The sequence below is a fragment of the Vidua chalybeata genome, chromosome 21 (genome assembly GCF_026979565.1).
Source record: "Vidua chalybeata isolate OUT-0048 chromosome 21, bVidCha1 merged haplotype, whole genome shotgun sequence".
Classification (NCBI taxonomy): Eukaryota; Metazoa; Chordata; class Aves; order Passeriformes; family Viduidae; genus Vidua; species Vidua chalybeata.
The window spans coordinates 10,136,997-10,164,606 of NC_071550.1; the positions used below are offsets into that span (position 1 = coordinate 10,136,997).

General features: G+C 54.9%; 1 protein-coding gene across 3 annotated transcripts in view; it reads left to right on the forward strand.

Moving 5' to 3' along the window:
• The window catches only part of RGS3 (regulator of G protein signaling 3), a 77,110-nt gene that overhangs the window by 29,340 nt on the left and 20,160 nt on the right, over positions 1-27,610 (forward strand). For all 3 annotated transcript variants that reach the window (XM_053962126.1, XM_053962127.1, XM_053962128.1), the window contains 3 exons: positions 5,713-5,824; positions 11,029-11,069; positions 22,798-22,920. In XM_053962126.1, the coding sequence (XP_053818101.1) occupies positions 5,713-5,824; positions 11,029-11,069; positions 22,798-22,920 (276 nt within the window). The remainder of the gene's footprint in view (positions 1-5,712; positions 5,825-11,028; positions 11,070-22,797; positions 22,921-27,610) is intronic.

The following is a 27,610-nucleotide window of genomic DNA, read 5'->3' on the forward strand; positions in this document are numbered from 1 at the left end:
TTCCTGTTGCCCTTGGGCTCACAGAGAGGAAACTGTGGGTGGCAAATGCACATCAGTGACAGCCCAGCAGACACAGGAGGAGGGGGTTTAAGGATATTTTGTGCCAGGTTAGAGAAGCACAGAATGGTTCAGGCTGAAAGGCACCACTGGAGGTCATCCAGTCCCATCCCCTTGTTCAGGGATCCCCTGAAGTCACTCAGGATTGTGTCCACATGGCTTTGCAGCATCTCTAGGGAAGGAGACTCCACAACCTAGAACTAGAACCAGACAGAGAACTTGCTACAGATGTTCTCAGAATTTCAGTTCCTGAAACAGCTCACATGTCCTGTTCAAACTCCTCTCGCTCTTCTTACTTCAACTTTTCTGCCATGTTATTGGAAAGCTGCTGGAACTCTGGGGGCACAACAGGACTATTGCACTCTGTGGATGAGACAACTTTTACCATCCAAACTGGCAGAGTTTGGATGAGTTGATCACATTTGCTGCTGGCTTCACTTGCATCCACCTGCAAAGTCTGCAAAGCCTTGGAATTTGGGAGAGAGGCAGAGCCCACTCATGCACTGCTAACCAATGCCATTTCTTCTGGGGTAGTTTCAGAGGATCTCACAGAGCAATTTGGGGTTGAATTCAGTAGGAGTGAACAATGTATCATCTTCACAGATCTGTAGAGGAAGTTGTACTTCACTGCTTTTAGTTTCTGGGTGGCCAACAGCAGAAATGCCCAGAGCCACTTCCCATCACTGGCCAGCACAAACCAGTAGAGGATTGTGCTGACTCCCCCCTCTTTCTGATTTTCGTTGTGTAATTCATCCCTTGCTTTGACTTGAATCACTTTTCTTATTTTTTTCTACCAAAAAGCAAATGAAAATACATCAAAGTACATGAAAAATTCCATTATTGATTAGAAAACTTGGCACTAACTTTTAACTAAACCCCTTTCCCTGTCTGTCCTGCTGTCCTGTGCTGCTCAGACACTTCTGGGCACCTGCAGGAATGAAACCCAGGTAAACTGCTGGTTGTGTGGCACAGCTGTGCTGGGTGGCTTGGGAGTGCAGCTGAAGTCAGGGAGCTCCTCCTGGGTGGGTTGGAGGTACCTGCCTTCAGGTCAGACTCAGATATTTGGAGCAGCAGCCAAACGTGGAATATTTATGGATAACTAAATAATAATGAATAACTAAATAAATATGGATGACTGTTTGCAGCCTGCATGGGGTATTTGTGCACGTGGGGGTGATGAAGAACTCCAGGACAAGTGTGTGGAGGAGAGCAGAGACCCCACTGTGGGCAGAGTCAAGAAAATGTCTCAGGGAAAGGATTCTGCTTATGATGCTCTTGGGATGAGCCTGGAGCTGGGAGAGGATTTCCCAGCTGGAGCTGGTGCCAGGAAAGGGCAGGATGCAGGCCACGAAGGTGAGGCAGCATTTGGGAATGCTGGTGCCCTGGGGCTGTGGTGTCTGGGTGAGCTGGCACAGGGGCAGGGCAGGAGGGGCTGAGTCAGTGGGGTGGAGGGAAACACCCCGTGGTGCTGAGCCCGTGCTGGCAGTGACAGTGGAGATAGCAATGCTGGGATGTCACCTGTGGCCCTTGGCAAGGGCTCTCTCATGTCTGAGTGTGTGGCATGGCCATGGAAGGCTTTGTGGAACTTCAAGGAGCCCATGCAGGTCTCTCTGGAGTGCCAGGCTCCCGCTCCCCAGCAGAGCAGGGCTGTCTGCTTTGGTCCTGCCGGGCTATGAGGGGAGAGAACCTGACCCTCTGCAGCCAGCAAGACCCAAAACAGCCTGGACACCACAGAACTTGCCTGGTGCAGGAGGGCTCTGACTCCTCTCTTTGCTGGACTTGAGTTCTTTCCCTCTCCGGCCTTCTCTGATGCCTGGGCAGAGGCTGTCTTGTGTCCAGTCAGTCCTTCCTACCTTGCTCCATGAGGTTTTCTGTTTTCCCACTGCTCTTCCCATACAGCCTCTCTCAAGCTGGGCTCCTATGGTTTGCAGGACTGTGTGTTATTAATCTGCTTTGCCTGAGAGGCTCAAGAGAGGAGGGCCTGGGTGTAGGGGCTGGAGCTGCAGTCTGCTGCTCCTTTCTTTTTTTCCCAAACCCCCAGAATCTTTTCCCTGTGGCAGTTTCCACATCAGGCACTCATCCTTGCCCCTGAGCAAACTCTCTCCCATCTCCTGAAGGAGTCAACCTATCTCTCTGGAGGCTTGCCAGGGTCTGTCCTTTCCCTGACCTTACCTCTGGGGCAATCCTTATTCAGGCCTTAATCACATCCTGTCTAGACTTTGCTGCAATTCCCACTTTTATGGCCTCCTGAAATCCCTCCAGCCTGTGGAGTGCCAGAGGAGCCAGTGAGCGATGGCACATGGGGTGTCCAGTGTAGCCTTTGGCCTTGTCCATCCATCTCCAATGGACCTGGAGGCCTCCCAAAGCCCTGAGGTGTCTGCTCAGTGTGGGCCACGCTCATGCCCTTCTCATCCCCCCTTTCTGCCACTCTGGTAGGGTCTGCAGGTCAGGATGTGCCTGCTGGAGTCCTGGAGCCTCATGGATGGGCTTGGCTGAGTTTATGCTCCTCTCTGTAGAGCAGGATGCTTTCTCCTCTTTCTCTCTTCAAGGCTGCATTTCTGGGCACCTTTTCATAGTGATTTTGTTGCCACATTTTTCTTTCCAAGGTGTGATATTGGTTCCCTCCTGCCCAGGGCAGGTTCAGTGACAGTCCCAGGGTTATCCCCTCTTGGGCAGCACACAAGCCCATTGCTCCTACCTGCCCTCTTGGCTTTCAGTTTCTCCTGATTTCCTTCAGGAAACTCCTTAAATGTGTCCCTGTCTTCTGCACCAGGGCTTTGCCAGTTATGTCCTGTAGCTGCTCAGGTGCCTCAGCAGAAGAGGCTTTGCTGTTTGTGGTGCAGAGCACACCCAGATGAGCAGAGTGGAGATATCAGGGTGGGCCTCTATGAACAACTTTCCCCCTCCTGTAAAATCTGTTCAGACGCCCCTAAAAGGTCCATGTGACAATGGCCGTGTGGCCTCGATCACTGCAGCAGTAAGCCAGGGCTCCCATCCCTGTCTTCAGAGAGTCCTTCTGTCCTGTCAGCTCTTGTATTTCTGACTGTGGGGTAGGAAATTACTTCTGGTAAATACCCAAAGGTACTCTGATCCTCAAGGAGCAACTCTGGTGAATTCTGTGACTTGCCTGGGTGAGCCCAGACGTTGTATTTGTTGTTTGTTTGCTCTTGCCTTTTAGGAGCCCCGTGGTTTCTCAGGGTAGATCTGTTTGCCAAGGGCTGTTACAGACAGGTCACGGCCCGTCAGTGTGGGATGGCAGCCCAGGGCAGAGCTCCACGTTACTCCTCCAGTCTCCCCTTATCCCTGCTGCCCTGGGGTCATCCCTGAGTCCCCTCCTCAGCTCTCAGGCAGGGGACATGTCCAGCTCCAACCTCTGGGCCTCCAGAGCCCCAGGCCCCGCAGTGCTGGGCTGCCTCTGCCTCTGTGGGTGGAAGGGGCACTTTTGTTTTTCCTCCCAACAGCCTGGAGAAGCAGAGGGACCTCTATCAACTGCTCTCAGATCAAGTGTCTTCCTGGAAGCAGCATCTGACAGAGATGCTCTTACAGAACCTGCTTTTACCTTCTACATCCTGAATACAATCTGTCCCATTTTCCTGTAAAAGCTCAATGCTACCTGTAAATATGTAGCCATGTCATTCCATTTCTAAGATTCCCTATTGAAACTAGCTTGGTTTTGAAGTGATTTTCCTGCTGCTCCCAATCTTTTTTCTACCCTTCCACAGGTAGTAGGTTTTCAGTTTCTTTCCTCCATTTCTGTGTGACTGTTAGCTGATCATGCTTTTATCTCCTTCACTTTGGGTTGCTATTCTCAAAATCCTTTCAGCATCTCTTCTTTGGGGTTGAGGGACCTGAGATGGCACCAGACATGTCCCAGAAAAGTTACCTTTTGGCATAAGGTGGGCATGGGATGAAGGTTATAGTGCGGTTTCTACCTGGTTATTCCTTGTATTACCAACAAGATCAGAAAGAACATAGAGGGTAGATGTGGGCACAAGGCCAGCAGAGTGTTGAGAGCAGAGGAAGGGATTTTCCAAATAACACATAGAAGAACACCCCCTCCCTGGTTTCATTGTCAATTAAAGCTCCACCAGCAGCTTTGTACTTACTGAGAATCCCACAAAAATGAACTTGCACTGCAAGGAGAAATCTTGTGGCAAGGGCTTGGTTTTGGATTTGGAGGCGGATGCTCTTCCCTGATGTGAGATTCCCCAGCCTGTGACAACTGCTACTTAGCTGGTCCTCCTCAGGATGTGTCCATCAGCCACAGACACAAACTGTGCTGTCAGCTGGGACTTGGTCCCTGTGGGAGCAGAGTCACCTCTCTGTGCTCCCTCCCACCCCTCTGTGACTCTGGGTGTTGTCTCCTTTTGCAAAAGCATTGCTAAAAGGCCACAAACCCTTCCTTGCTGTGGCTCAGTGTTGCAAAGCTTTCCTTTTGCTGTGGGAGGTTTTGGGGGGCACCCCAAGGCCCTCACCCTGAGCAGGTCTGGCACCCCCTGTGCCACTGTGCCATTGCCACCTTGCAGCTGCTCCCTGGCATCTCAGGTAACCAGGGTCAGGAGCCAGGGAACGGCTGGAGCTGTTCCAGGGCAGGTCAGGCTGGAGAGCAGGAAAGGTTTTTCCCCCAGAGGGTGCTGGCACTGCCCAGGCTCCCCAGGGAATGGGCACGGCCCCGAGGCTGCCAGAGCTCCAGGAGCGTTTGGCCAGCGCTGCCAGGGATGCCCAGGGTGGGGTTGTTGGGGGGTCTGGGCAGGGACCGGGGCTGCACTGGATGATCCTCATGGTCCCTTCCAGCTCAGGGGATTCTGTGATTCCATGATTCTGTGATCTTTGAGGCTTTCTGTGTGCCCCAGCTCCTGGAGAGCTGGGGACAGCCCCAGGACAGACAGGACAGGCTCACACCTCAGCTGTGGCACCAAGCTTCTCATCCCCTGGGGGCTTCTGGGTCCAGGATCTCCAGTGCAGTGGAGAAACCCATTCTTATTTTAAAGGTCCCATTAATCTGAACTGATTGGACTGGGAACTTCAGGCAAGACTTTTCCCACTGGTCTGGAGGAGCTCCCAGCCCCTGGGACACCTGAGGCACTGCTGGAGCACAGCTCTGGGCAGACACTCAGGCCGGTGTTTCCTCTCCACCCACACCGTGGTTTGAGGTGTCAGGTTTGGTCCCTTGCAGCTGCTCTCTGTGGGTCCTGCTCTCGTAAAAACCAAACTTTACTTTCTCACTGAGAGCAGCGAGAAGCTCCTCCATGGGGCTGATCAGAGTGATCAGATTTGCTTTCAGGCTGCAACTTCTGCAGCGTGCTGGGATTAGTCGGCAACTTATTCCCTCCTCCTGCTGTGATTTGTAACTGGTGGAAGTGGGAAGTGACAGGAGGGAGCAGAGAGGGTGTGTTTGTGTGGCGTGGAACTGTCGGGCAGGTTTATCCCTCCTGTCACAGGACTCCACAAGCCTCAGGAAGCGGCTGCCAAGTGAGGGGAGCCTCATCCGAAGCTCGCTGGGTGCAGCAGCCATGAGCCCCTTGGGATGGGCTGTCTGGGCTCCCTGTTGAGGCTGGTGCCTCTCCCCAGGGCAGAGGACATTTCCAGGACACTGTCTCAGTGACAAGAGATGAGCTCCCTATAGCTTCTCCTGTGCTGCTCCTGTGCTTCCAGGTGACTCTCTTTGTCTACTCCGACCTGCTGCTCTTCACCAAGGAGGATGAGCCCGGGCGCTGCAACGTGCTGAGGAACCCTCTGTACCTGCAGAGTGTCAAGCTCCAGGAGGGTGAGTGTCTGCAGCAGCAATTGGAGGCATTTTGGGGGTTTTCTGGCTGCTAGCAGCGAAGGTTTCTAGCCAGCAGCAGGAGAGCACCCCTCTGTCCTGTTGCTTCCAATGCCACCAGTGCTTCCAGGTCATCCTTCCTGGGGTGCCAGCATCACCCCTGCTATCCCTGCATTCACCTGGGAGCTCCATCTCCTGGGACACCTCAGGAGCACTCAGGCCCTTTCCAGCCCTTCTGGGTGCATGTCTCAGGATCTGGGCTGGCATTCCCCGAGTGGTGTCACGCTGTGACTGCAGGGACTGGCCAAGGCTGGGAAAGGGAACTGAAGCCTTGAGGTTTCCCTCGTGGTGCCTCGAGGGAGTTCAGAGATTGGCTCCAAGCGTGGCTGGCCAAGCTCTGATGACCTTTACTTTGCTGCTTTGCTTTGCTACTTCTCTCTTCAGCTGCCCACGGTTTCCCTGTTGCTCACATCCATCCCCCTTCTCACCTCTCTGGGGAGGAAAGAGCAAACCCTCTGAGCAGGGCTGGGGACCTTGCCCTCACCCTGCACCTTGGCTGACACCTTTTGTGTCCAGCTGAGAGCTCAGAGAGGGCTTCTAGGCCAGGGGTGACTGGAAATGGGTTATTTCAGGCTGTACAAAAGACTCCCTTTAGCTCCTCATGGTCTAAAGAGGAATAAGGGAATGGCTCTACCACATCCTATTTGCTATGGTGGAGCCACTTCTTGGCCCTGGGCCCAGTTTCACCTTGTTCCCTGTGTGGTGTGGTTGCTTTTTGGGAATGGGCTGGCTTTATGTACAGTTACCTAATTGTGCCACAGCTCCTCCTCCAGCCCAGGCAGCTGCCCTGGGACCCACAGGGGAAATCAGGACGAGATGGAAGGAGAAACTTTCCTGTCATGAGGTTGGTCAGATATTGAGTTGCCCAGATATTGAGTTGCCTGGAGGCATTCAGGACTCCTGAGTGTCCTGTCTGGGTGCTTTGATCAGGGGATTGGACTCCAGAGCCCACCAGAGAGGCCCCTTCCAACCCAAATTACTCTGAAAGTGATGAGACAATGTCTTTATGTAGTTCTGTGGCCCTGACCAAAAGGAATGAATCCAGATCTGGGCTGCTTCTTCATAGGAATCCTTTTCTGGGTGAATTTTGCTGCTTCCTGTGACTTTTCCCAGCTGGGCCATGAGCCCTGTGGATGGACTGTGTCTCTCCACATGCTGCCTGTTGCTCTGAAGCCAGTGCTGGACACCACAGGCTGACTGTCAGTTGTTATTTCCCATTTCCAGCAACGTTTCTATTTCCAGATGAATTCCCTGACCTATTTGGTGGGAGCAGAAACACAAGCGAGGGAGATGGGGCACCACAGCCACGAGCCATTGAGAAAAGCCATTGAAGCCTCCCTGGGCTTTGTCAAGTGTGTTCTCAGCACTGCTTACTTCTAAGAAAGGGACAAAAGAAGTTGTTCCTTGTTAAAGTGCTTTTGGTCAGCTCCTGGACCATGTATTTGGGCTGCTCCCAAAGGCTGGGGAATAGCTGTGCTCTTTTCACCTGCTTGAAGAAATCAGCTTCCCTGGTGCTGCTCCTGCCTCTGCACACCGAGCTCTGATTGCAGCAGCACAGGATTGCGCCTCCTCACCTCAGGCACGGTGGATTTGTGAGCAGTTTTCTGCCACTTACTTCCTTGTTGCCACAATAACTTGGCTGGATCATGTCTGGAATAGCTTCCCAAGGCTCTCCAAAGGAGATGGAGTCCCTGCAGCACTGAGCCACTCCGTGCACTGGGACTCCAGCACAGCTGCTGTTCGGGCAGCTCAAACCCTCCTGCTTCGGGCAGGGCTGCTTCAAAGGTGGCTGGAGAGAGCACGAAGATATCTGTCCCTTTTGGCAGGGATTTGCTGCTGCTCTCCTGAATGACTGAATGGCACATGAATAGGAACAGGCGTGTGGCTGCCTTCAACAATTGAGACATCTCCGGTGCGCTCCGGGCCATTGTGCTGTTTCCTGTTCCTGCTGCTCGCTGCTCTGTGCGAAAGCAAATCAGTCTGATCTGCCTCACAATGCTCTCTCTTCCTGCTTTACAAGCCCAGCACCAGGCTGATGAGCACCACGCCAGCCCAGGTTCCCAGTGACACAGAGCTGGCTTCCTCACCAGGCACTGTGGGAATTTCCACACGCCAGGATGCTGGTTCCCCCCCGGTGGGTGTGCTCAGCTTTGGGACAGAGAGGAGCATTCCTTTATCCCCACACTGGGAGCCCATCCCAGCTGGGATCCTGCAAACAAGGGATTCTCATGTGCTGCTTCACTGCCCTTGACATCCCAACCTGTTGTGTTGTGCAGCCAAGACGCTCAAGGGACAACAGTGGGATTTATGGGCCTTCTTTCCTTGGGACGCTGGGGAGCACCCAGGGCTTGCACCCTGCCACACTCCCCCAGTGGGACGAGCTTGTCCCCTCCTGGCAGCTGGGTTTGCATGTGCCCAGCAGCCTCCCTCCCTTCCCACACATCCAGGGCCTGGCAGCACCTTGTCCTGGATGCTGGATGCAGTCCCAGCCTTGCTGAGCAGAGCTGAGGATTTAGGGTCAGGGTGCCTGCCCTCACCAGGGCACTGCCACAGCCCTTGGACTGTGCAAAGGAGCAGGACCAGCTTCTCTCTTCTCCCATCTTTGTGATCCAGCACCAGGCATGCACCCCCCAAATCCTGAGGTGCTTTCCATGGGCTGCACAGGGAAGTGGCAGAGGCAGAGCAGTGCTGGGAGCTGCTGCTGTGCTGGGTAAGGCAGTGTGGGCGTGCAGGACAGGGCTTAGCAGGAGAGGGGACGTGTCCCTACAGAGCTCCCCCTGTGCTTCGTGCCCAGCCTGGCACAAGTTCAGCTCACATCACTCTGGAAGGCAGTCCCCACCACAGCACATCAGGAAGAGTGTTCATTGGATGTTATCCCATCCAAGCAGGCATTTTAACACAAGTATTGCTATTTCACTACTATGTCTAAGCTTAATTAAGAATAGAAATAAAAACTATATATTTATAACAAAGTTACTTTAACACTACACATATAAAATACATTTTAATATTTGTGAAAAAACAATATTATAATATGTATCTATAACAACATCATCAGGGGAAATCTGGTTAACGTTCCTGAGGAAACATGGCTGGGATGTGCTGGTGCTCTGTGACCTGCTCTGCCAGTCACCCTGGAGAGGTCCTGGTGCAGGGAAGAGCAGGGCCCAGCTCAGGAGAAGCGGGAGCAGCAGGAGGGGGTGGTGGATTCGTGGTGTGCCAGCAGCAGGCACAGCTCCTGCTTCCCAACTCTGCCTTTTCTGAGGGGAAAAGCCCTGGGTCAGGGGCTCCAATGGGCTCCACAAGGCAAATGATCCCTGGTGGTCCTGCTGGGATTGATGGGAGAGGGGCTGGCAGCGCTCAGACACTGCCATGGGGAGCAGTGGATGTTTCTCTGTGTGCAGAGGTGAGGATGGGCTCCCAGCCAGGCCCATTCTGCTCCTGCTGCCAGAGTGCAACATCCCTCCCCTTGTGGGAATGATGATTTGGAGGGGCAGCCCTGGGGCCAGCCTTCTCTCACCTCGCCTGGGGGAGCACAGGGAAGGTTTTGGGAACACACAGGGGCTCCTCACCTGAGAGGGCCACAGCAGCACTCCCAGTGGTGCTGGGCTCCAGCAGCCACTGTGTCACAGTGTCCTGGTGTCCCTGTAGGGATTTTCCAGCCCATGTCCTGTAAAACGCATTAAAACTGAAGCTGACAGTGGAGGCAGAGCTGTGACCCCACAAAGGACGGCTGGAATAGACACCCAGCAAGGAGCACCAGGCCACTTCTTCATGGGTTTCACGTGGCCCAGGAAGTGACTCAAGAGGCACCTGAGTCCCTCAGTGGATCACAACTCTTATCTGGACATTTGGCCTGCTGCCTGCAGCAGGAGAATTGTTTTCCTCTGGGGAACAGGGTGTTTCCAGCCCTGTGCAGAGCCTGTTCCCATCGAGCAGCTCAGGCTCCTGAAATGAAGCAGAGCTTGTGCTGACACCACTTCCAGTGGGATCTGCAACCGTGCCCAGGCTGCAGCCCTGAGCTCCTGGCACAGATAATGTCATTAGGAGGGTTAGGGAAGCAGCAGCCCCACAAGGGCAGAGCTCCTGTGAAGGGGCCAGCCAGCTCCTGGAGATGGGATGTCCTGCTCCAGAGCTGGGACGTCCTGCTCCAGAGCTGACATGACCCTGTCCTGGGGCAGTTTCGTGTCCTCCTGTGAGACTGGTGTATGCCCAGCTGGAGCTGGTTTCCCTCAAGGCTGGGGACACACCAGGGCCACGGCAAATCTTCAGGCTTGTCTTTTGGTGGGGTGCGGGGAAGGCTGGACCTGCAGGGACCAGCCAGGTGCAGCAGCTGGAGTCTGGCACATCTCCTGGGATACCTGGCAGCAAGCTGAGGAGCTGTTCTGAGCTGCTCCATGATTTAGCAGGAGGTGAATGGCAGAGCTGGTCATTGTGTTGTCCCCAGCACCATCTCCTTTCACAAAGCTGTGGAAGTGCAAGTTCCTTGGCTGGGTCTCCCAGTGTCCCAATGCTGGGCAGTTTGTCCTCAGCCCAAAAGAGCAGGATGAGCTCTTCCCTCTGCCCCATGGCTGCTGCTTCATTGCTCTGGGATTTGGCTCTGTCCCCTTGCAGAGGCAGTGCCCCAGCTGCTGGCACTGGTGGAGGCTGGGACAGACAGCAGGACCACCAGGACCAGCCAGGACTTGGGGCAAGAAGCTGGGAATGAGATGCAGGAACAGGAGTTCCTCTGTCAGTCCTCCTGGGAGCGAAGTGCCCACAGGGATAAGATGGAGAGATCAATCCCTGACTGGCAGGACGCCTGGGTGGGTGCTGCAGGACCTGTGCAGCCCCTGGGAAGCTCCCACAGGCCGCATGTGCCAAGGCACTTGGGCAGCAGAGCCTGCACGTGGCCTCTGAATGAAGCAAACTCTTTTCCAAAGGAGAAGCCCAGAGGAGGATCCCTGCCAGGGCAGTGAGTCCCTGCAGGATCCCGCCGTGCCCGGCCCTGGCAGATGCCACATACATCACCAGGTCACAGCCTGGCACTGGGGGACAACAACAAACATTCATTCAGTGCTGTCTCTTAGGCAGTTCCTCTGCCAGTGACTCCACTTGCAGAAATGCAGCTGCAGCTCCGTTCTGATCCTGGTTTTTCTTCTCTGCAGGTTCAGAAGATCGCAAGTTCTGCATCCTTTACCTGGCAGAGGTGAGTGGTGCTGATTTCCACTTTAACTTTCCAGCGAGAGCTGGGCAGGTTCTGACAGCTCTGATCCTTTCTTCTGGAGCAAGGAGCACTGAAAAAATTGATTTTAACTTCCCTTTAAATGAATTTACCAGAAGCCTGGAAAGGAAACATAATGGCTGTAGAATATGTGAATAAGAAGCTGCTAAAAGGAGCTTGGGCAGCACTAGGACAGGTTTCTTTCCCCTTTCTCCCTGTGGATCTTCCTTGAGACATCTCAGTTTTGTCTTCTCTTAGGATTCTTACCACTGGGGGCAGATTTCTTTATCAAATGTTTTGCCATTATTTTAGGCACCTTGCTTTTCTTGTCTTCAAACATCCAGATTTGGAGCCCTCAAATAAAATAAGGAAGCCCAGTCTGAAAGCAGAATCACAGCTCTAAACCCACATGTAGCTGAGTGCTCTAAGCAGATTTGGAGTCACCCAGACATTGGCACAGTCCCTTTTGTCAAGTCAAGGACTCTGCAAAATTGGTTCACACTGGACCTCCCTAATGATTGAAGGTCGTGGGGATTTTTGCTTTTGCAGTGACTTTACTGTGTTCCTGCTTTCAAGGCCTTGTACTTTCTGAGGTGGAAAGGTGGGTCTGGGAAAGCTCCCGAGGGCACAGAGGAGAAAGGCAAACACTGCTCAGCAGCACTGTGGAATAATGAGCCATTGTGAAAGCTGGGTGCAAATGCTCAGAAGTGGAAGTTGTTCACCTTGAGTGGCTGGAGCTGGGCCAGGGCACGACTCACTGCAGAATCCTGCACTCCTCTCTTCTTCCTTCCCTCCTGCTCCTTCCTTGTCTCCTCTGTGCTTTCCCAGGGTGGCTGGGCAGGAGCTGAGCCTCCCCTCGGGTTTGCTCAGTGCGTGTCCCAGGGCAATGTCACCCTGGGCTGGTGACAGCTGGGCTGTGACTCAGCCAGGCTGTGCTGGGTGTTTGGATGAGGCTCTCCAGCATTTTCTCAGGCACTTGGAAAAATGCACTCAGAGTCTGATATTTGGTTTAGAAGCTTAGTGCCCCGAAGTAGAAGTGACCAAAACAGAGCTAGTTGTGTTTCCTGAGATCTTGAGAGGTGAAGAGGTGTCTTTGTCAGGCTATAATGAAGTGCTGGGCTTTCTTCTGAGGGGCCTAATTGGCTGTGAGAGAGCTCTGGTGATGGAGATCCCTGGCATCTGCTGTGGCTGGAGTGGAGCACTTGGATAGAAAATGTGAGACTTTTGCTTTCCCACCTCCTGTTCCCCCACAGACTTCAGTAGTTCTGGACTGGCCACGCTGTGGGACCCTGCAAACCCTGGCTGTTCCTCTTGGGGTGTTTTGGGGCAGATCACAAGTGGAGTGGGCCTGCCCGTGGTGACCAGCAGCAGCTCTGCCACATGCTGGACCCCAGGGATGGGTGTTCACTCCCTGCACTGGCCAGCCCAGGCTTTGAGGTGACACTGGGGCAGCCCCTGGCTCAGGCACAGCACCTTGCCAAGCAGGATGTGCCACCCTTCCCTCCCAGCCCCATGGCTGCTGGTCTGCCCTGAGCCAGAGGGGCCCGCTGGCTCCAAGGTGAGGGGGACAGTAACCTCCCAGCTGTAGGTGCCATCGGGCTCTCCAGCAGTGGGAAATTGGGGTTTGAAAGGGGAACAGAGTGGGGGATGTGTCTGTGAGTCAGCAGTGAGCCAGGGCAGGATGGGGCTCTCCCAGCAGACTTCTCTCAGACTTCTCTTCTGGGAAACAGTGAGCTGCAGGTCACCTCCCCAGGAGCCACGTGCAGGGGGTGACAGGGCTGCAGGGGCTGGGGATGGAGCAGGAGAGCAGGAACCTCCCAGATGTGCAGCACAGGGCTTGTGCCCTTGGCCCCAGGTGGAGAGATGGGCTCTTCTGAAAGGATGGGATGTTCTGGGAGCCAGCCTGGGAGCATTCCAGCATCTGATTCCTGCAGGGAAGCCAAGAAGAGCATTTCCTTCAGGTTGTCTCTCTTTTCTTCTTTGCATTCACATTTTGGGAGCAAACCTTTGCTTACAGGGTTGTGGGGGTGTCCCCAGGAGGCTGGGAGGGGACCCTCAGAGGGGTCCCTGCAGGCTGGCTCTCACAGAAACACTGCAGGGGGGCAGTGGGGAGGCTTTGGGTGCCTCTCTGGCCTGGTGGGAGGGTGGGTTTGTGTGATAAGGTGATTTTTGCAGTGGGCCTGCTCTCAGATGAAGGCTGGGGCTGGGCACTGGAAGTGGCACTTGCAGCGCACACGGGGCTGGGGAGAGTCCCTGGGCCATCCCAGTAGAGCTCTGCTCACCACCTGACAGATCTGGTGTCCAGTGTGTGCCACACTCTGGTTGTGGCTCCTTCTTTTGCCCTGGTGAAAAGCTCAGCCTCCTTCCTGACTGTGGGAACAGCCCTCTGCAAGGATGGATTCCCCTGAGGGGCTGGCTGTGCCCTGGGGACAGGGATTCCCTTGGAGAGGGGCTGGCTGTGCCCTGGGGACTGAGACTCCCTTGGAGAGGGGCTGGCTCTTCTCTGGGGACAGGGATTCCCTTGGAGAGGGGCTGGCTGTGCCCTGGGGACAGGAATTCCCTTGGAGAGGGGCTGGCTGTGCCCTGGGGACAGGAATTCCCTTGGAGAGGGGCTGGCTGAGCTCTGAGGACAGGAATTCCCTTGGAGAGGGGCTGGCTGTGCTCTGGGGACAGGATTACCCTGGAGAGGGGCTGGCTGTGCCCTGGGGACACGGATTCCTCTGGAGATGGGCTGGCTGTGCTCAGGGGACATGTTCAGGCTGCTGGGAATTTGGGTGAAGGGGGATCAGGACTGCCTGGCTGCCCACCCCTGACTGCTGGTGGCAGCTAGGAGGGATGAGGATGATAAGGGCAGGATGTGTGAGCTATCATGGCTTTTTGGCCCCGTGTCACCCTGAGGGGTCTCTCCCCATCGTGACCTGCTCCATCCCTGGCCTGGCAGCAGCTCTGTGTGCCCAGAGCCCTCTCCTGGCTCAGCCCTTGCTGCTGGTGCCTCCGGGCGCTGCTGGTGGCTCAGGAGGGTTTGTGGCCACTCTCAGCTAGGCTCCTGTCGCCGTGCCTGGGCAGACACATCCATTGTGCTGCTGTGATGGGCTGGGAGGTCGGAGGAAGCTCTTGAGCTGCTGTTTCTTGCCCACAAATCATCTACAATGAGCACTAATGTGTTTAGTGCTGCTGAGAGCTGAGAGGAGCCCATGGGGCTGGGCTGCCACTGCCTTTGCTGCAGGACGAGCTCTCTGCTGAAGCCTTGAGCTCAGTCTCTTGCTATTGCTCATCTTGAGGGTTTCTGAGTAATGTGCTGACCCATAAGGTCACAAATTTGCATTTGGATCTGCCACGTTACAAAACAAAAGTATGTTCTAATACCTGTGAGTTGTTTAATTTACTATAAACAAGAGAGAAAATTCCAACCTTCAGGAAGTGTCACAAAAAAGCTACTGCTGGTCATCCTGTCTAATTGTGTGTAATAAATCACTGCACAGAGTTTAAACCCTGGGCAGTCTGGTTATTTGCAGGCAGAGCTAGCAGGAGCTGCAGAGCCTGGCGTGGGTTCCAGCACCAAGGGTGTTTGTTTTGCAGCCTCTCCAAGGTGTGAATTGCAGGGTTTGGAGATCCTGAATGCAGATGGACCCAGTTCTGGAGGGGCACTTGGCATCCTGGATAGGCTAAATGTAGAATGGGATTGGAAAGAATGTGAAAGCAGAGGGAGGTGCTGCACTGAGCTGCCCCCTTTGGGGGTTTTGTTCCTTCTGGTGGCTGTGATAGTCCCAGCACAGACACAAGCCAGGATTTTGGAGGTGAAGGTGATACCTTTTGGTCTCAGGAATGCTGTATGTACCTGGGATTACAGAATCCCAGTACAGCTGGGGTTGCCAAGGCAGGGTCACCTGGAGCAGGTGTCACAGGAGTGTGTCCAGGTGGGTTTGGGATGTCTCCAGAGAGGGGCACCCCACACCCTCCCTGGGCAGGTGTTCCAGAGCTCTGCCACCCTCATGGAGAAATGTTCTTCCTCATGTTGGGTGGAACTCCTTGTGTTTTAGTTTATGGCCATTACAGCTCCTCTATTTTTATTATTTGCCAGCTGATATGTTAAAAAGTCCTGCCAGTGCACTGAGACCTGGCCTGGACATCTTTCCTTTCAGGATTTCAAATCCAAAGAGCCCAGTTTGACACTGAACAGCCCCTGCCTGTGACAGCCTCTGGCTGATCTGAGCACTGCAATAGGTGGAACTGGCACAGGGTGCCCAGAGCAGCTGTGGCTGCCGCTGCATTCCTGGAAGTGTCCAAGTGTTGGATGGGGTTTGGAGCAACCTGGGATAGTGGAAGGTGTCCCTGCCATGGGAGGGGGTGGGATGGGATGAGCTTTAAGGTCCCTTCCAACCCAAACCAATCTGGGATTCTGGGATTCAGTGTGAACCCACATTTCTGCACCCCGCAGGATTTGGGGTGTGGGAGTTTGTCTGCATTTGCCCCATCCCACCCCATTCCCTGCAGGACACATGTACCTCGTGGGATGTGTACAAGCTGTCAGAAGGGAATGTTTGCTGCCTGCTGGGAATGAGCAGCCTCACAGGGAGCCTGTGGAGCTGTGAGTGTGCTCCAGGGCTGTATTCACACCCTTCCCTGCTCCGGAAATATCCTGCTGAGAGGAAAATGCAGGTCAGGGGTTTAATGCATTGTTACAAGTGTTTGATTCCAACCCAACATATTCAGACCAAATCGACTTAAAACCAAACAGCTCAGTAAGTTTTTCCTTTGAAAAGCAATGACAAATTTGATCTTTTTCTTTCCTCTGGAAGTTTTCATCTGCAGACACAGGAGTTTGTCTTGGGAAACAGAAAATCCTTCCAGTAGCAACTCCTTGTGCTGCTGTGGTGAGCAGCAGAGCTCAGCATGCAGAGCTGAGCAAATTGATGTTATGAATCTGTGCCTGAGCTGGCTTTGCCTTGGACAGGCCCATCCTGACTGCACGGGAGAGCCTTTGGACAAATGCCAGAGAAATGTCACTGTGCCCCACCTTGCCCCATCATAGAATCCCAGACTGGTTTGGGTTGGGAGGGACTTTAAAGATCATCTTGTCCCACCCCTGCCATGGCCAGGGGTGCCACTCACTAGACAGGGCCTTGGGCACTTGCAGGGACGGGGCAGCCACAGCTGCTCTGGGCAGCCTGGCTCTGTGTGGACACATCCCTGCACCAGAGGGTCCTGTTCCTGTTCCTGTTCCTGTTCCTGTTCCTGTTCCTGTTCCTGTTCCTGTTCCTGTTCCTGTTCCTGTTCCCACACTCATCTGCTGCCAAGGGAATGCTTTGGACAAATGGATCACAGCCATGCTGTGGTCTGTGTAACATGCTTCGCTCCATCCATGTCCCAGCTTATTCCACAGCAGCATTCGTATCCCAAAGTGTTCTCTGCTCCTGCTGGGAGTCAGCGCTGCTCATTGAGTGTCCTTTGGGATGTGGCATTGTCCCGAAGGGAGGAGCCAGGGAGAGCCCAGGTTCTGTCTCCAAACAGCAAATCTGAATGCTGGGAAAAGTAATTTACTGATGGCACACAGGACAAGCCTCAGGGACGCTCTGGGACACGGCAGTTTTTATACACCTGGTAATTTTGGAGCTGGCTGTTCTGGACATATCATCAGGAGAGTTTGAAGGAGCATTTTGGGCACTGTCTTGGCAGACCTAGAGGGCACTTGAGCAGATGGTTTGGTGATAGGGAAGAGGGCAAAAGGGCTGGGCAGGGGGTGACATCGGACCTACAGCTGAGGGAGATTTGTTTAGTGAAAAGGGAGTGGAGATGAGCTTTTGTCTGGGAAATGGGCTGTGTGCTCTGCTGGAATTGAATCTCAATTTCCTCTCATTCACAATAGGTCAAGAGATGGTGCTTGTCAGGTTTGTGGCTGTAATTTGTCTGATGGGCTTGTCCTGCACAGGGGAAGGATCCCCTGGGCTGTGGGGGAGAAGCCACTGCAGGCAAGGCTGCAGGGGCTGGGATCGGTCCCAGGACTTGAGGTAGAGACGGCCTGGAGACTCCTTGCTCTCACCAGTTTTGTGACACGAATATTCTGAGAGAACAGAACTGTGTACCTCTGTTCCCAGTCCTGTTCAGGGGAGGGGGAGACTCCCTCTGCTCCAGCCATTCTCCTGCTGGTGGCCAGGAGATGTTACCAGATGAAAAATCCTTTCCTGCTCTCTGACATTTCCTTTATTTCCTCCATGGCTCATTTCTGGGATGCTGGAGAAGTTCCCCAAGCCTTGAGTCACCCAGCTCACTGAGAGCTGGACACTGAGCCCCTCTGCCATGTCACACTCACAGCAACAGCTTAACTCTTTCCTGAACTGAGCTTTCCATTTTCCCCCCTCCAAAGGCCATCAGGTCCCAGCCCCTGCATTTCTCTGGGTGGTGCTGGGCAGTCCAAGCTGCAGCTGCACTGAGGCAATATTCAAGCAATGCCAACCTTTGGAGAAGTCCCTCTGGAGGATGCTGTGACGTGAACCCACGTGCAGATTGCCCCAGATGCTGAGGCACTCTGGAGCTGCCCATCCCAGCATCCCCATGGCAGCCCCAAGTTCCAGCTGCAGTGGCAATGTCCCCCTGGCCCAGGCTGTCTCCTGGGCTGTCCCTGGAGCTGGAACACCTGTGGCAGTGGCTCTGGAGTTGGTGGCCAGGCTGCTGCCCTGTGCAGACAGACCCTGGGCTTTACCTCCTCAGCCCTGGGTCAGATGTTGGGTGATACCAGTGCAGAAGCCCCAGGCTGGCATGACCCAGAGCCTGGGCACAGGGCAGCTCCTGGGCACTGCCAGCTCCCAGCTCAGGCTCTTCAGCAGAGCAGGCAGTGCTTGTGTCCCAGCTGGAGGAACAGATAAACAGGGACACTCTGCTCTGCTGGTTTTGTGCATCTTTACACAGCTCAGCCTGAACCTGAGTGTTGAGATAACAAAAAAACATGAAGTTCTTCAACCCCAACTTTAATTTTGGGGTCACATTTCCCAGATGTTGGCAAAAAGAAGAGTTGATATGGTGCAGTTACAGTGCTGGAGAGATTTTTAAAAGGCCCAGGCAGCACAGGGTGAGGATTTCAGAGGGCCCTGGGGCTGTTTGCACAGGCTGGAGCTCTCTGCCCATGGGGCTGTGCCAGGGAAGAGGCATGGAAAGCTCTGGGAAAGCTCTGGGGCTGTGCTGGCACTGGGTGGGTGAGCTTGGTGCTGCTGGGGCCACTCAGCTCTGAGCTGTTTTCCTCTTCCTTGAGAGGAAAGGATGTCTGCAGAGAAGGAAGGTGCTGGTCCTGCTCTCTGTTTGCCAGAGTGGTGTTTGCAGCAGGAGCTCCGTGCCTGGCTCCTCTCAGGGATTCCTAGGAAGGCTTTTACCTGATGAGCCACTTAAAGACAACTGCCTGGCCTGGGAAAACAGCCCTGTCTCCTCACTGGCTGCTCCACAGTGGGTGGAAAAGATTTTTCAGGCTGATTTTCCTCCTGGAGGTTGAACAGAATAGAATAACAGAATGGTTTGGGTTGGAAGGGACCTTAAAGCTCATCTTGTTCCAGCCCTGCCATGGCCAGGATGCCACTCCCTAGATCAGGTTGTTCAGGGTCCTGTCCAACCTGGCCTTGAACACTTCCAGGGATGTGGCATCCACACCCTCTGGGCATCCACCAGGCCATGCCATCATCAGTGCTCCAAAAACAAGACCCACAGCAGAGCCATGCAGACATTGCTGTGTCCTGCCAGTGTTATCTCCATGCACATCCTCTCCTGCAGCACCCCTGGCACCTTTTGGGCATCCCAAGGACCCTGCTGTTAGTGCCAGGGTTTGTTTTATGGGCATCACCAGTGTGCCCAGCAGTCCAAAACCCACAGGAAGAGCCGTGGTCCCCCCACTCCCCCAGCACGGGAGCAAACAGAACTTTCTCACCAGCCCTTGGTTGGTGGTGCATGAAGTCAGCAGGCAGCATTGCCCTGTTTTGTGCACAGGATATTCCCAGGGCTGGCTGTTTCTCCCTGGGAAGGTTTGCTCTGTGATTTGGAGCCATTGTAGTCTGGAGCAGTTTCCGAGGTACTTCCCCTCTGGGATCTCTGCTGCCTTTGGCCATGGCCCAACACCCGGAGCGTTGGAGGCCAGGGGCTGGCAGGGCTGTCCCCAAACCACCCTGCCACCAACCCTGAGGGAGAGGAGCCGGGGAAGGAGCAGAAGTGCATCTCTGCATCTATGGGAGGAAATTGCCCAGAGCAGCTGTGGCTGCCCCTGGATCCCTGGAAGTGTCCAAGGCCAGGCTGGACACTGGGGCTGGGAGCAGCCTGGGACGGTGGAAGGTGTCCCTGGCATGGCAGGGCTGGCACTGGATGGGCCTTAGGGTCCCTTGCACCTCAAACCAGTCTGGGATTCTGTGACATGACCACTCCCTCCCACCCTGGCAATGTGTCCCTCACACAGCCAGAGAGACAGGGGTGAGAGAACAGCCCTGGGCTCTGCTGGGCACTGAGCTCAGGGCACCAGAGGTGTCAAACTGAGTCTGGCTCCTTATTCCTGTGGTTTCTCAGCTTTGCAGTGTCACACAGAGCCCTGGGGCCCTGCACAGAGGGGTGTCTGCAGTCAGGGGGCTCGGTGTGTGGGGTCTGGGGGCTCTTCCTGTGATGCTGCCATTCTCTGGGGGCTCCTCTCATGATTTATGGGCTACAGAGTCCACGGCCCCTCCTTGTGTGGTGTCTGCTGGGGTAGAAAGGAGCTCTGCATGGCCAGACCTCTCACCTGGCTGCCATGGGGTTGGGTCTCAGCCTGGGGGAGCTGCTCCCATGGAGCAGAAGGAACTTTTCCTGCAGATCATCCTTGGCTGTAGCAGGGCCTGTTTGGGGCTGGTGTTGGCTGGCTTGGGCCATTCTCTGCAATACCTGCTGTGTTCTCCTCTCCCTCGGACAGCGTGGGGAGCCTGCTGCTGGCACTGCCCTGGAGCTGTGGGCTCACCAGTGGCTCCTGAGCCCAGCACACAGCACCTGCAATAACATGTTTGTCACTGGGGGAAGGCAGGCAGAAAGCCACTGGCAGCCACTTCAGTCGCTGCCTTTATCTGGTGGCAAACGCCCCCTTCACGCCATCTGCATCCTCCTTTCCCAGCACTGGGAGATTAAACCCTGTTTTCTCTCTGTAAATATTGGCAGGCCCAGCAGCAGCCTCCCTGAAGGAAAACAACCACAGGGAGGCCGTTCCCAGCTCACGGGGCAGCGTGTGCAGGCACAGCTCCCTGACCCCCTCCCCAGCCTCCCCTGGGTGGGCACTCAGTGCCCAGCATGGACCAGGCTCCAGGGACATGTGCCATGAGTTCTATCCCAAATAACAGCCAACCCTTCATCTGGCTGCATTCCAAGGACTTTGTGTGGCTTTGGAGGCAGCTGCGGGTGCTCAGCCCCTGCAGGTTGGGCTTTCCCTAGTCCAGGTGAAAGTTTTTAGGAGAGCAGGTTAATGGAAGAGGGAAAACCAGAACTCTTTCCTTGGGAAATGTACATTGGAGAGGTTAAATGTCACTGTGGCAGTAATAAAAAATGTGCATGTTGGATAAATGCAATTTTGGCTGTTCATGTCCCCCCTCAGCCTTGCCCACAATACCTGGGACACACCTTGGGGTGGTTGCCTTTCCCCGAGTTCAGGACCAGAGGGAAATCTGCTCTTCTGGCTGTGACATTCCTGGGTGGCCGAGGTCAGGGAGCCTGCAGCAGCTGAGAGGGAGCAGAGGGGCACTTTGCTCTCAGCAGCCAGCGGGAGCTGAGCATCGCTGCGTGCTAAATTCAATCAAAGAGATGGGCTGTAATTGAATCAGGGAAGGGCTCAGGGCAGGGCTAGGTGAGCTCTGTGTCTGTCACAGCAGGGGACACGAGATGTCCTTGGAACTGCTTTGAGCCTCGCTCCAGGGGAATCACAGGAGCTTGGCAGGGCTTGGGATGTGCAGCAGTTACAGCATCGGGGTGGGCTCCTCACAGCTGCCCCATGGCCTTGGGGCTCTGCTGAGTTCTTGCTTTGTTCTCTTCTGACCACAAGTGTGGGGCAGGGAAATGCCAGCCTGGATTCCATCCCAGCAAATGGGTGCTCATCCTCCCCTCTGAAAGTGGGAATGACTTCCTAGGGATGAGTGGGTGTCACAGTGGTGCAGCCTGGTGACCTGCAGGTGTGGGACTGAGAGAGACTGGGACATCCAGGATGGGAAAAACTCACTATGACACTCCAGGGATGCTCTAAGCATCACAGCCACCCAGGATCTGGGGGCAAGGGGGAGCCCCACCACTTCCTATCCCTGAATCCCAAACCTCTGCTCATTCTGATTGTGCTCAGGAAGCCTGAGAAGGAATTTTCAGTGTTAAAGCCTGCAGGAATAAATGTGGAGATGTCCAGGCATAAGAAAGCTCAAACTTTCTCCTTCATGGAAGTCTCCTAGAAGGGGCAAAGGACTGAACCAGAACCCTCTTTCTCAGGAGGTGATGTGGGAGCTTGGTTTATTTACCACTTTAGGGGATTTTGGATGAAACATTAATGAATTCCCATCCAATGCAAACAGTGATTTAAATGGTGTGACTAAAGAGCATTTCCCCTTCTGGCTGTGTTATGTCTCTGGAGTCACAAAGCTGCAGGTTCTCTCTGACCTTTCTGGGAAAAAACAGCTACTGGGGACCTGCCCTTCTGGAAGGAAATTCTAGGGGGAAAGAAAAGGTTTTTTTATGGCCCTCAGTGAACGACTCGTTTTTCCTTTCTTTGCAAAAGAAAAAAAAGAAAAAAAAAAAAGAAAAAAAAAAGAAAAAAAAAAGAAAAAAAAAAAGAAAAAAAAAAAAGAAAAAAAAAAAGAAAAAAAAAAAAGTTGTGCTTTTATTTTTTTTTTTCTCTTCCTCTTGACCACTTAAGGAGATGATCCAACCTTGGGCATTTCTGGACCGTTTTTAAAGTGAAACGTGCAAAATCCCAGCAGGCAGCAGATGTTATAATGCTTAATTTTTAGCATGAGAGATAAGCAGTTGAAGGGCTGGGAGACAGCTGCTGAGAGAACTTGGTCAGAAAGTTCCTTAAGTGAGTGAGACTTGGCCCAAAGAAAACCTGTCCAAGAGGAACAAAAGATGTGTGCAGGGAAGGGTACACGAGGAGGGAGGCTCAGCTGGGATGACTTCCCATCATTTCTCTTAATTCCTTCCTTGCTGCATGTTGCTAACAGACCATGTGTGACCAGAGCTGGAGTTTATCCCCAAATTTATCCTGGTGTTAAGTGAGGAGCAGGGTGGGAAGGCTGCTCTGGAGTTTATCTCCAAATTCATCCTGGTGTTCAGTGAGGAACAGGACAGCGAGGCTGCTTTGGAGTTTCCCTGAGCTCTTCCTCCCAGCCCCACCCAGCCCAAAGGCTCTCGTTCTCACCAGTTCATGCTCTGGTGCCTCATTAATGTTTGCATATGGCAAAGAACAATTTCCACCCTCGGTTTCCACTGCAGTGGCACAGGGTGCAGGACTGCCCGTGCTGCTCCACTCCTGCTCATGGAAGCACAGTCAGCTCCCCTGCACCACTCTCCCTGTCTCTGGAGGGAGCTGATTTCCAGTCTCTGACTCTCCTGTGCCCAGGGTGCAGCACAGGGGTGAGAGCTCTCCCCTCATCTGCTGCAGTGTGTGGGGACCAAGGAATTTGCAAACCCAGGCAGGGCCTGCGACACAGAGCTAATGACCTTCTCCCTGCCTGTGTTTCCTTTACGTCAGAAGTCGGAGTGCTTATTAAGTTTGGAGGCTTACTCCCAGGAGCAGAAGAAGAGGATCTGCTGGTGTCTGGCTGAGAACATCACCAAGCAGCAACATCCGGCAGCAGCTCCTACGGAGAGCAAGGTAAGAGACCCACGCGGAGCTGGAAATTCCTGCCTGGAGCACGGCAGGCTCTGCCTGTGGGGGGCTTTGCTCAGTGATGCTCCTGCCAGGAGGGCGTGCAGGAGGCTGTTTGCTTGCCAGGTGAGCAGTGAGTTTGTATTCAGGCACTGCTGTGTCTGCAGCTTCCTGCCCTGCCTGGGAGCAGTGGCTGTATTTGCATCTGCTGGCTGGAGCTGAGGCAGGCTGGGCTGACACCTCCCAGCATCTGTATTTGGATATTTGGGCAGCTGAGGCTCCACAACCCCGTGGAGCCTGCTCTGAGAGCTCACCTCTGGGGCAGGACAGAAAGAAGAGGGAGAGGTTCAAGCTGTAGTCTCTTGATAAGAGTGCTGATGAAAAGGCCGAGGTCATGGGAGTAGTGGGGCAGATATTTGCCCCTTCTGTGCACTTGGGTGGGCTCAGGTGTTTGATCTGGACCCCACAGATGTCCTCAAAGCACAGAGGGGTCGTTTGGGGAGTGCTGTTTTTCATGCCCAGCGAGGCAGCCCCAGCACTTTTCCCACACTGAAGAGCTCCAGCCTGGCCCGGGAGCGCTGTCTCAGCAGCTCTGGCAGAGAAATGTGTGTGCAGGGCTCTGAGGCTCTGCCTGCCCTCTGTGGGTGCAGTGAACACCCTCATCCACCTCTTCTGGGGCTGGGGCTGCCCCACGGAGCTGTCTGGGACAGTGGCAGTCTCTGCTGGGTCATGTTGTGTCCCGGGGGTTGGGTTTGGATTGCTGGAGACTGACACTGCTCTGCGAGAAGAGAAACCCCTGTGCTGGGTGTTTGAGGAGCTTTAAGTGTTGCAGATGGGGATTTCGGGGGTAAAAGCCCCGGATCTCTCCCTTGGCTGGTGCAGGGCGGTGGAACAGCTCCTGCCCCATGTGCCTGTGTCCCTGTGGGTGCCCCAGGGCAGGCGGCCCATCCTCGGAGCCGCGGCACAGCCGGGCTGCCGCTGCCCAGCCCCGGGGCAGGGAGATGCGGCTGCGGCTCTGCAGCCTCCCAAACTGGGTCAGCACAAACATCTCCACAGGAGACAGAGCCTCCGGATTCCTTTCCTGCACGTTTCAGGCGGACTAAAATAGCAACAGCAGCGCACAAAGCCTGAGAACCTCGTTACCAACCAAACCTCCCACTCCGCGAGCGGCCCCGGGCAGCTGATTCACACAGGTGACAGCGCTCGGCCAGCGCTCCTCTGCCCCGTGGGGCATCTTGCTGGCACAGCTCTGTGCCCAGGCATGGGGCCCTGCTGGAATCCACTGATCCTTGGCGTGGCTCTGTGCTGGGCTGGGTGTGATCCCGCCACGGGCTGGGGATCACCCAGGGTGAAGCTGTGCAGGGACATTTCCAATCTGAGTCTCTCAAATGGGTCCTACAAAGGGGCATCTTGGTGGGGCTCCATCAAGACAGGAACTCTGCCCTCCCCAGCCCAGACTGTTCATGGCAGAGTGTGGGGCTGTGCTCAGAGCAAAGCCCTGGAGCATCTGCTCCCTGAGTTGTGGAAGCAGCCTGGCCACTGGACAGGTGAAAAAGTACTCCAGAAGACATCACATCTCTTTCAAAGGCTTTTCTGTGCCTCAGTAGCCAAGAGGGTGTTCTTTGGGTCCTGTGGAGAGCCGTCATGGGCCCTCCAAAGTTGTGACAAAGGGGGTTTATCTTGGCTTGCCAAAGCTGCTGGAAATCCCACTGGTGGGGTGTGGGGCCAGGAGGGAGAAAAGGAGCATGACAGCAACTACTAAATTGAATTTATAGCACCATTGCCATCCCAGCAAGGTGTAAAGTGCCCAGGATGCAATTTTAAAGCAAATCTGGTGTGAAATGCAAGAAGGAGCAGTGTGGGGAAGGAACTCCCAGGGGGACAGGGGAGGGTGCTTGGGGCAGGGTGGGCACATAGGGCTGGGCAGGAGCCTGACCTGGGAGAGCTGCAGCTGGGGCTGTGTCCAGGCTGGTTTATCAGGACAGACCTCTCTGGGGATGCCAGAGCAGTGGGAGGCAGGAGCTGGGAAAATCAGCTGCTTCTTGCAAGGGAGAACTGATCCATTAGCTTGGCTTACCAGTCATTTGATACTAGGGCTATTTAGGGAAAAAACCCAGTGTCTGTGCTCCGTGAACAGACAAATTAAGCTGGAAATATCAGCCTGGCCAGGAGTTTGATTTGCAAAACCTTCAAAACTGCTCCAGCTCAGCAAGAGGCAGCTCGTTTTGCTGTGGCCACAGTCTGGCCAAGGCGATGTGGGGTGGGAATGAAGGGCCAGCACAGCCTCTGTGCCAGCAGAGCTGTGCCATATGCCAGCTGTGTGCTGGAGCCAGGAAAATGGACACTGCCCAGGCACAGAGCAGCTCCTCAGGAGCCTCCATGGCTGCCACCAGTGGCAACCTTCAAGCTGTGCAGAGATCAGACAGATTTTGGGCTTTGGGGTGGTACCTCCTGTTTTTCAAGGCCCCCCTGAGCTCTGCCTGGGTAGGGCAGCACTAAGGGCAGGAAGGTTCCTGTGGCTCAGGGACAGGCTCTGCAGAGCTGTCACTGCCTCTGGCAGTGCCCCTGGCAGTGTCCCCAGGGAGGATGGTGTCAGGCCGGCAGTCTGAGCCCTGCAGGGGCCGCGTTGGCACTGCTGCTTTCAGAGCTGGTTTTAGAGCAAAGCTGTTGGTTTCTGGGGGACTTGAGCAAATGCAGCAGCTGCTTCTGGAAGTGGAGGAAGAGACATCCATGAGGGATGCAGCTGTGATGGTCCAGCTCTGCTCCCAGTGGGCTTTTCCTGCCAGGTCAGTGCAGGACGAGCTCTGGGGACAGCGTGGCTGTTATTGTGGCCCAGCTCTCTGTCCCCAGTGTCCAGGAGATGTGTGCAAATGGGGCTCTGCTGCCACTGTAAGTCTTGGCTGAACTTCCCTGAGCTGCAAACCCACCCAGCCAGCTGCAGCAGCTCCCAGGAATTACCCTGTGGGAATTTTCTCCACCTGCAGAGCCTTCCCCAACTCGTCCTTGTGTTCAGGTCTGCTCTGGGATGCTGCTCCCTGCCCTGTGACTGTGCTGAGCAAGTCCCTGTAAAACACATCCCCAGGGCGAGCCAGCTTGGACCAAACCTTCCAGCGGGGCTGTGTGGAGCCTGGAGGTTGGCTGGGGCTGCCAGGAACCGCAGCCATGGCGATGTGATTACAGAGGAGCAGCTTTGTGCTTTAACTGAGTTAACCCCGGGTCGGGTGCTGACCATCAGTGCTGGGCTACCCTCACCTTGCTGCACCAGCTCGGGGTAATTCAGCCCAACTGAAGAGAGGGCAAACTGCAGAGCAGGGGCAGAGCAAGGCACAGGGGCTGGAGCTGCTCCGGCTGGTTTGGCTGCCAGGGAAAAGCTCCACAGCACAACCCCCTGAGTGTAACCGACCTGCTGCCACCGTCTGATTCTCACTGCTTGTTTCTTTGTGTCTTCCACACTCAGAACGGCTGATTACTCTTCCCTTCTGGCTCCGTGACCTGAGATTACCTCGGAGATGATGGCTGGCTGTATCTGAAAGATGCAGATTATCCTTAAGCTAAATAATTACGGACACTCGGTGGCGTGGACTTTGGGAGTCCAGGACGGGTGCTCCCCTTGTTTCCCGAGGGAGGTGGTGGATGCCCAGCGCTCTCCCAACCCTGACTGGGAGCAGGCGTGGATGACCCGGCCCCTCCTGGCAGCGCTGGCTCCGGTGCTGGGAATGAGCGGCCGGGGGGACCGGCCGGCCCCTTCCTGGCCGTGCCTGTGGTCAGGAAGGGTAGGGCTGTTTCTCTCACTTATTTACACCGTGCTTGACAAAAGCGAGTAAATGAGCTGTCAGCAAAAGCAAACAGTGTGTGATGGAGGGCTGATTGAAACCAGGGCCGGCGGGGCGGGAGGGCTCCGGGGCTGCGGGGACAGCCCTGGTCCCCGGGCACCTGCAGCTGCGGACGGTTCAGTGTGGGTCACCCCTCTCCTGTCCCATCCCCTGCCTCCTCCTCCTCATCCCGAGCACCCAGGCACCCACCCTGCTGTCCCCCCGCAATCCCTGCTCCTTGGCACCCCCCTGCCCCCGTAAATCCAGTAAATCCCTCCTCCTTGCACTGGGGCATCTCCCGGGCCTTCCTTGCACAGTCAAGCACCGGGCTCTGGGGTGGCTGTGACAAGCACCTGGGGACAGGGACACAGGACAGCCCATTCCTCCCTGTCCCTCTGAGCAGGTGCTTCACTCACAGCAGTTTAGCCAAAGTGTGATCAGCTCTTTGATGGTGAAGGAGGGATGATTTTGTACCTTATTTTGGTTTTGGCCAAAGTCTTTTCCATTTTGGGAACCTGCTGCCCCATCGGTGCCAGCTCTGCTCCAGGGGGTTCTGCTCATCTGCTGCTGTGGGGCAGGACATGGCCAAGGGTGCAGGAAACCTGGATCTTCACCAGAGCCTTTCCTTCCACACACCAACACGAGAGGCTGGCCAAGGCTGAGCACATCACAGCAGCACTTGCAGGGCCAGCCTGAACCTGGCCATACCCTCTGAGCACCTAACTGTGCTGTCAGGGGGCTCAAAGCGGGGAGAAACCTTGAGGGTGATTCTGCTCCATTGAGGGTTAAAGTGTCAGCTGGCAGGACGTGCAGCCAGCTCACAAAACCAAAACAAAGTCTTGTTGCACTGCTCCACACCAGGGAGCACAGCCCAGCTCTCGCCC